Source organism: Wyeomyia smithii, chromosome 2 (genome assembly GCF_029784165.1).
Source record: "Wyeomyia smithii strain HCP4-BCI-WySm-NY-G18 chromosome 2, ASM2978416v1, whole genome shotgun sequence".
NCBI lineage: Eukaryota > Metazoa > Arthropoda > Insecta > Diptera > Culicidae > Wyeomyia > Wyeomyia smithii.
This window is the reverse complement of record NC_073695.1, coordinates 2,343,734-2,351,754: the sequence shown is the minus strand read 5'-3', so window position 1 is coordinate 2,351,754 and position 8,021 is coordinate 2,343,734. Positions and strand designations below refer to the sequence as shown.

The following is an 8,021-nucleotide window of genomic DNA, read 5'->3' as shown; positions in this document are numbered from 1 at the left end:
TCTTGTCCACACAATTATTTGACACATTAATGAATTAAAAAAGTTTTGAACAAAAACATAAAACATGAAATGAACAATTTGATCGGAATGTTGATGCTGGGTTCTTTCAAATTAATCACATCACACACTAGATATCAGTTAATAAAATCGGTTTATTCGTTTACATTATTGCATTGTCTGAATATATTCTATTGATTACAATGCATATTATTGTTAGTTAATTATATATATACAATTTATATTTTATTCCGCACTATTATATATTTACAACTGAGAAGGTGATAACATTGATGATCATATTAACTTCTTGACATTCATAGACGCGATTTAATTCTTTTACACATTAATCGTTTATAATGTATGTGATTGTTTGCAATGTACATTTTTAAGTGATTCAGTCACGTCGCGTAAGGATTCAAAAGTTGCAAAAAACATTCAGTGATGCTTTCGGAACTACATATAATCATATCCATATATAAATTCAATATATGATGCACATATATTTATATATATAAACGCAATCTTTATATACGTAAATATAGTGAACATATAAATTTATATAAAACAATATAATGATACATATTCCTTCCTTGATTCTTTGGAATTATTGTTCATAGCCTACTGCAAAAGTTAATTGAGAGTTAGTTCTAGCAGTCATATTAAAGGGGAACAGGAGGGCAGGGAGGAAGTGTTTGGGGCAATTAGATAATGGGAGGATCATCAGAATCATTACCTAAAACAACATCTTCATATGCAGGCCTTCTCGCGCGGCTCGAAAATATCATTTGTCGAATTTTCTGCAGCAAGTGCAGTTTCTTTGTAAGGACAATGGCTGATAGCATTACTAGCACTATGGATATGGGAATCAGAATTCCACCAAGGATATGATGCGTTTCGGGAGCTTCTTTGAAAACTTTATCGAAGGTGATGGATTTATTGTCCGCCACAGACTGCGCTACATCGCGGCTGATGCAGAGCTCCGTTTTGTCGATTTCGGTGAAATCGGTATTATAAACAAACTGTTTCAAACAAATGCATGATCCACCATCACAAATAGAATGAGGCGGACACTGATTTAGCATGTCTTCCAGACATTTGATAGCTGCACAATAAACACAAAAGATTTGTTTTCGCTTTTTTTTGATAGACACTATTTTGGGGATTAATACTTACTTCTAGTTGCATTCTTCCTCAATCCCCATGCAAAGGAGTAATAACTTGAGTAACAAAACAACAGCAAACTATAGTTGCTTATTCGAAACATTCTAATTTTAATTTATAAGAAAACTTCATACTCTTTGTCGAATCGAAAAGTATCCTTTAAAGTTTAAAGTCACAGTCTTCAGGGAAACCGGGTTGCCAGCGAGCATTGCGTGCATCGTTTTCGTACACGGCTGCCGAAGAAATGCCTACAAAATATGTAAAATTGATGCAAGCAGTCCATTTGAAAATGTCACAGTAAAGAATGATTTGAAAGTAAATAATGATTTTAGCAATGCGGGAAAACTACCAAATTTATTTCCTAAAGCTAGGTACCCGAAAAAAAATTTTCGATGGATTTTGCGGTGACGACAGTAAACGGACAATGTTTTTTATTGTAACTATAAAAAACACGGTATTTTTACTGTAAGCTTGCAAACGATAGTTGTCATTACCATGGTTCAACAACGTTTTTTGTTGTTAAATCTACCACCGACTATAATTTTACCATGAAAAACATTGTCAGTGACTTCTAAATGTATGGGTAAAATGCCTGAAAAAATGCTGTTAAGATACATTTATGCCCCCCTTTTTCATGGTAAAAATGGCAAAAACGATGTTTTTTATTGTTCTTGACAATGATATTTAATGTAAAATTGATGTATTTACAATAAAAAAACATAGTTAAATTATGGTATGACTATGTACAATAACAGCAACTTTTAAGGTTTTTTTAATGTTATTTTTTTTCGGGTATGCAGTCCAAAAGAAAAGGGAGTCAATAAACTTACATGTCTGATTCAGTGCGTGAATTTTACATGCGATTGAATTTCACGTTTGCTTTACCTTGCAGTACATGCGAAGTTAGCCTGTGTTAAAATAAACCAAACGATATGTTTTTCTGGAAAGTGATGTCATAAAAACATTAATGAAAATTGAGCATATAGTTAGATAAAATTGAAACAAGCTAAAACAGAAATATTTGATAACAAAAGCAGTCATGAACAACAGACTGTGGATAATATTATTAGTTCTCATCCACGCAGCTTATAAATTAGGAGAAACAAATTTCATGCGTTCGAGTTTCGAATGAAGTGGAATTTAGCCAAAAATGACAAATTGTGGAAGTACCAGAAAAACACAAGAAATAAATTTAATTTTTTTTAAATAATATATTCATTTGACACGGCACAGAACCGTTCAGTTTTACAGTGCCAGATACAAAAAATACAAAAGAACTACTGCTGCTGTTTGCTGCCGCGAGTAATTATTTTCTTTCGTGGTGGCGAGGCAACCTCTGTCCTTGCCTCCTTCGAAAGTGGGGCCTCCGAGTCCATGCTAATCTCATCTTCGCTGCTGTCCGAAACGTTCTGCTTTTGGGATTGATCGTGATCACTTGTCTTCTGCTTCTTGCCTGTTTATTTCGCTACGATAGTGAACTCTACGGGCGCTGGTAACGTGTATGCTCTAGTTGGCAGAGGTGGTGCTGCTTCTCTTCTGCTTACAACTGACAAATTGTGGAGGTAGCAGGAAAACAAATGTAATCAAAAGATTACTGATACCTGGGACAACTTCACTTCATTTGACACGGCACAGAACCGTTCAGTTTTACAGTGCCAGATACAAAAAATACAAAAGAACTACTGCTGCTGTTTGCTGCCGCGAGTAATTATTTTCTTTCGTGGTGGCGAGGCAACCTCTGTCCTTGCCTCCTTCGAACGTGGGGCCTCCGAGTCCATGCTAATCTCATCTTCGCTGCTGTCCGAAAAGTTCTGCTTTTGGGATTGATCGTGATCACTTGTCTTCTGCTTCTTGCCTGTTTATTTCGCTACGATAGTGAACTCTACGGGCGCTGGTAACGTGTATGCTCTAGTTGGCAGAGGTGGTGCTGCTTCTCTTCTGCTTACAACTGACGAATTGTGGAGGTAGCAGGAAAACAAATGTAATCAAAAGATTACTGATACCTGGGACAACTTCACTTTCACTTTCAATTTCGTCTTTGTGGGTTAGATAAGCCAAAGGGCAAATGACAATGAAAACTCCTTCCGAGTTCGAAGCAAAACTGGCAGCGTGTAACGTGCTCGAAAATAGCAAATGACAATGGGTTAGATAAGCCATAAGGCAAATGACAATGACAGCTCCTTCCGAGTTCAAAGCAAAACTTGCAGCGTGTAACATGCTCAAAAATAGCAAAAAATGTTCGAATTAAGCTGCACAGATTATATTTTTCATGCTCGTGATAATAAGCAAATTTAAGATGAGTTTTTCAATGCATTTGGAAGTAATTACAGGATTTCAGGGCACAGAAACTCGAATTCTAACTACCACTTTTAGGGTTACCACTACCAGTTTTATATATAAACTGTTAAGAAAAAGTTAAGTTTGTTAGAAGAAAGATGACATTTCCCGATGGCTTTTGCAACAGTCAACTTTCACAAAATGAGATAATCTGTTGATTCTTATAAATGGAAATCTATCCAAGGTTATATATGCATATAGAGTTCTCCATGTGGGTTTGTATTAGTGCGATGTATTCGGTTTTTGTTTGTTAGCTATAAGAATTTTTTGTCACCTGTGAGAGAATAAAAAACTGCCGAGTTCACACTCTCACAAATTTCAATATACAGTAAAGCGGGACATGTCGTAGTGTTCGTGTGTTTCCGCTTGGAGAACTCTATGTTTAAATATTAGACAAAAAAGATTTTTTGTGGGATCATACCACATACATAAGACATACGTAACACTCAGGAAGAAATCTTCCAAAAAAGTTGGTACAAAATGAACTACTCGAAAGTACCAACCTTTGCAAAAAACCTCTGTTTGAGTAGTTTATGGAGGTTATGTACAGCATTGATTTTGTAAACAACTTTTTTACAGTTTCTTAAGGGATTTTGTTATGGGCTCGAGTAGAGCCGCGATTAAGAAAATTCATTCCGTTCATTTTCGTCGAGCAGTTTAAACTGGTGTTGGTACCGGGTGATGTGGGGCAAAGAGTACTAAAAAAATCGCCAGTGTTACGTATGTCTAAGTATGTGATCATACCCTGTTTTTCTCGTTTCCTTTGAAATTCAAATAATTACAGTTGAATTTACTAGGTAAATGTTTTCAAAAAAAACCTATAAGAGCAGAGTTCTTGCCAAACATGTGAAAAGGGTTTAGTTTACATATGGCACATGGATTTTTTGTACATATTTAGCGATATTTGATGAATTGATTATCATTATAACACGAATGCTACTAAAACTTCAAGGACCCTCAAAGTGGTGGGATGAACATGCGTTTAACTGTGTTTTAGTTGTTTTGACAGGTTTATTTACCGTATCCGAGAGGTTTTCTCAAATTCAAACTTAGTAAATTTTTTAATAAAAAAGATTTGCTATTGTCATAAATTGGGTTGTTTAGTTACTCATTTCTGATTTTTATATATCAGGTGAAAGGCTGTAATTTTCTGAGCAAAACGTGATTTTTTTCTAAATTTTATATCATTGTCCTTCGATTTTTAAATGAAAAATAAAAATCGCTCCAAATCGCTACAATGACAGTTGGTATATGGGCGAACTGTCATTGTAGCGATTTCGAGCAGTTTTGATTCGTGATTTACAACTTAAATGACAATGATAGAAAATTTTTGAAAATCACGTTTTGCTTGGAAAATGCAGCTCTTTCATACAGACATAAGAACTGATATAGCTAAACAACCCAATTTTGAGCTGCGAAACAATTCCTGTTTCGATTTATATTTTGAGTAAATCGATTCGTATGTAAAAAATTGATGTATAGGTATGCTCTAAGACAATAAAAGAGATGCAATTTCTTTGTATTGTTGAACCCCTCGGTGCACATTACAGCTTGACGTTTTGAATAGGAGGTCGACAAAAGTACTCTTCTTTCTCAAGGCAGTTTCGTATTGAATCTTACCTATACAGGCTAGGTAAAGATTGCCTTCTCAGTTACTCATGCAAGAACGATTACTTTTGTAAACAATCTGCAAGCGTTGACAAAATTGGCCCGGCTTAAAAACCTGAGATTAAAAACCATTTCGAGTAATTAGCAAATAACAATGGTAGTGTTACTGGCAAATTAAAGTGTTTCACTCTTATTTTAATCGAATTCCCATTTTCAGTATTCGCTTCTCCACAAAGAAGAATCTGCACACGAGGAGAGCATTTGGGCCTGCTCATGGGGTCGCATCAAGCAGAACCCCGACTCGGAGGATCACGACAAAGATGAGGATGCGGAAAATTCGAACGATTCCTTCAACCTCAAGCAATCGGCGGAATATCGGGACTTTGTTGTGACTAGCGGTTTGGACGACCGGGTAAAAGTGTGGGATGTAACGGCGAACAATCAGCTGAAGCTACGAAACACCTTCACCGGACACTCCCTGGGTGTTGTTTCCGTGGATGTTAGCTCGAGTGGAGAAGGTACATCTTAAATCTAACAGGTGGGAAGACCGTGAGTAAAGTCATTTATTTACAGTGATTGCCAGCAGCTCCCTAGATTCTGGCTTGTGTATTTGGAAGGCTCAAACTGGTCAACTTCTGAATCAAATTGCTCTTGGACCAGTTGACCTGTGGACGGTCGCATTCTCACCCTGCGATAAGTACATTATATCCGGTTCACATGAAGGTAAAATTTCGCTGTACAATGTGGAGACCGGAAAACCGGAACAGGTGTTGGACCCCCAGAACGGAAAGTTTACCCTTAGCATCGCTTACGTGAGTATTAAATTTCGGCTGATTTCGTTCGGCTTTTAAAATAGGAAAATTTTCTTGCAGAGTCCTGATGGCAAATACATAGCAAGTGGTGCAATCGACGGTATTATCAACATATTCGACGTGGCGGCCGGGAAAGTAGCCCAAACACTGGAAGGTCACGCCATGTCGGTAAGAAGTCTGTGTTTTTCGCCTGATTCGCAAATGTTGCTGACCGCTTCGGATGACGGACATATGAAGTTGTACGACGTCGCCCACTCGGATGTTGTCGGAACGCTATCCGGCCATTCGTCGTGGGTGCTGGCTGTATCATTTTCCGGTGATGGAAAAAGCTTCGCATCATCTTCTAGCGATAAAACGGTCAAGTTGTGGAATGTAGCAGAGCGCCAATGTTTGCACACATTCAACGATCATACGGATCAGGTTTGGGGTGTCAAGTATAGCCCCGATAGCTCTAAAGTGGTGTCTGTTTCGGAAGATAAATCTGTAAATTTATACGATTGCCCTCCGAATATAATTTAATTGCTCTATTGAGAATAAATTGTTTTATTCTAATAATTTAGATTTATTGCTCGATCCCAGTATCTGTTTTCGTTTGTCTAATCCTTTTGGTGGAATATGCACTTCAAAGGCCCGAAAGTGTGTCAGAATATTACTCACAACAGACTCCTTCATGTAATACTCAGCGGCTATTCGAGCTGCGGTCCATTCGCTTGGACTTGTCTGATGATTGCCTATGAATTTCATCGCTTGCCGCAACGTGCAGCGACTTTTAGCCACTTTGGTTGGTTCTAGATGTCCAAACTCAAAATCATCTGCGCTTGTACGATCTGTTGGCAGATTTTTACCAGAGCTTTCTGCAGGCATAACAGTGGGGTCCTAAAAATCATCATTGTAAATAAAATGTCGGCTACGAACATATCTTAGTAAGTACTACCGTAGAAGTAACGAAAACTGATTTTAGATTATCATCTAAAGCTTGATTCTTTTGGCTCAATTGTTTTACAAGATCAGGATGTTCTGTAATAGATATAACGGTTAAATTTTAAAGCTATGCAAAATCGATAGCTAAACCAGTGTTTGAGTACCTTTTAATATCCTGTCCAGGTCACTCTGGTTTGCTTGGAAGGTTGGTGCCGGTTTCGGTTTGGGCTGTGACATAACTTTTTCCGCGCGAGACTCCACATTGTATCGATTAACTTGTCGCGAAACAATTGACATAACTTTGCCCATTTTGGTGTTAAAATTGTAAGTGTTTAGTTCTATATTACTTCAGTTCTATTTGTCTAAAAACTTTACCAATAATTTTACTACTCTGTTGTGCAACAATATGCACTTGCACGGAATATTTTGACAGCTAGAAAGCGGCGCATCCGCGTGATCCGCGTGCTGTCGTGTTCAACGCATATTGACAGAATTACAAGGTAAGAAATTGTTGTGCTTTGTATTAAGGGGGGTACTGTTAGTTCGGAGAATAAACCACTTTTTGGTCATTTCTTCACAAGAGACACAGACAACGCATCTTGAATCTATTAACTACAGATTTGTAGAGTAATATTTCAAAGATACAAGGAATCATATTTGATTGATTCAATTCGGGTAGAAAACACGGAACTTTGCACTTTTTTATTGCCATTAATCTGATCTTTGAAATCTGTTTTCAATCTGCTCGATTATGGAGTGGATAGATCTCAAATATGAGCAAAGGTTTAATCACAATCCTTTCATTTTCTTTACTCTTTTGTAGATACCCAAAAAAAATTTTCGATGTATTTTGCGGCGAGAACAGTAAATGGACAATGTTTTTTATTGCAACCATGAAAAACATGGTATTTTTACTCTAAGCTAGCACACGTTTTTTGTTATTACCATGTTTTAACAACGTTTTATTGTTGTTGAATCTACAACCGACAATAATTTTAACATGAAAAACATTATCAGTGACTTCTAAACGTATGTGAAAAGTGCCTGAAAAATTGCTGTTAAGATACATAGAAACCCTACTTTTTCATGGGTCAAATGGCAATAAACAATATTTTTTATTGTTCTAGACAATGATGTTTATTGAAAAATTGATGTATTTACAATGCAAAACATAGTTAAGCC

General features: G+C 36.8%; 3 protein-coding genes across 4 annotated transcripts; 1 reads left to right on the top strand and 2 right to left on the bottom strand.

Annotated features, from left to right (window-relative positions):
- Positions 1-134: 134 nt before the first annotated feature.
- Positions 135-1,358, bottom strand: LOC129725866 (uncharacterized). Of its 2 annotated transcripts, XM_055682206.1 has the most exons (3): positions 1,174-1,358; positions 734-1,102; positions 135-621 (listed from the first exon to the last, which is right to left on the bottom strand). In XM_055682206.1, exons 1-3 carry the CDS (start codon positions 1,262-1,264, stop codon positions 605-607), a joined length of 477 nt encoding a protein of 158 aa, XP_055538181.1. In that variant the 5' UTR covers positions 1,265-1,358; the 3' UTR covers positions 135-604. The 2 variants fall into 2 exon arrangements, with proteins under 2 accessions (XP_055538181.1, XP_055538180.1); XM_055682205.1 differs by having other exon boundaries at positions 135-1,102.
- A 3,767-nt stretch (positions 1,359-5,125) lies between these two features.
- On the top strand, positions 5,126-6,456 carry LOC129725861 (SKI8 subunit of superkiller complex protein). The gene is made up of 4 exons (XM_055682200.1): positions 5,126-5,263; positions 5,324-5,624; positions 5,680-5,918; positions 5,979-6,456. Exons 1-4 carry the CDS (start codon positions 5,261-5,263, stop codon positions 6,435-6,437), a joined length of 1,002 nt encoding a protein of 333 aa, XP_055538175.1. The 5' UTR covers positions 5,126-5,260; the 3' UTR covers positions 6,438-6,456.
- LOC129725863 (protein NDUFAF4 homolog) lies at positions 6,446-7,289 on the bottom strand. Its single transcript, XM_055682202.1, has 3 exons — positions 7,004-7,289; positions 6,853-6,935; positions 6,446-6,794 (listed from the first exon to the last, which is right to left on the bottom strand). Exons 1-3 carry the CDS (start codon positions 7,146-7,148, stop codon positions 6,462-6,464), a joined length of 561 nt encoding a protein of 186 aa, XP_055538177.1. The 5' UTR covers positions 7,149-7,289; the 3' UTR covers positions 6,446-6,461.
- Between the last annotated feature and the right edge of the window lie 732 nt (positions 7,290-8,021).

Coding starts and splice junctions, on each gene's coding strand:
- LOC129725866 (XM_055682205.1), bottom strand. CDS start 1,264: ATGTTTCGAATAAGCAACTATAGTTTGCTGTTGTTTTGTTACTCAAGT. Junction 1,103..1,173: donor GAGGAAGAATGCAACTAGAA/GTAAGTATTAAT, acceptor TTTATTGTGCAG/CTATCAAATGTCTGGAAGAC.
- LOC129725861 (XM_055682200.1), top strand. Junction 5,625..5,679: donor TGTTAGCTCGAGTGGAGAAG/GTACATCTTAAA, acceptor ATTTATTTACAG/TGATTGCCAGCAGCTCCCTA. Junction 5,919..5,978: donor TTACCCTTAGCATCGCTTAC/GTGAGTATTAAA, acceptor ATTTTCTTGCAG/AGTCCTGATGGCAAATACAT.
- LOC129725863 (XM_055682202.1), bottom strand. CDS start 7,148: ATGGGCAAAGTTATGTCAATTGTTTCGCGACAAGTTAATCGATACAAT. Junction 6,936..7,003: donor CCTGGACAGGATATTAAAAG/GTACTCAAACAC, acceptor TATCTATTACAG/AACATCCTGATCTTGTAAAA. Junction 6,795..6,852: donor CAGTTTTCGTTACTTCTACG/GTAGTACTTACT, acceptor GATGATTTTTAG/GACCCCACTGTTATGCCTGC.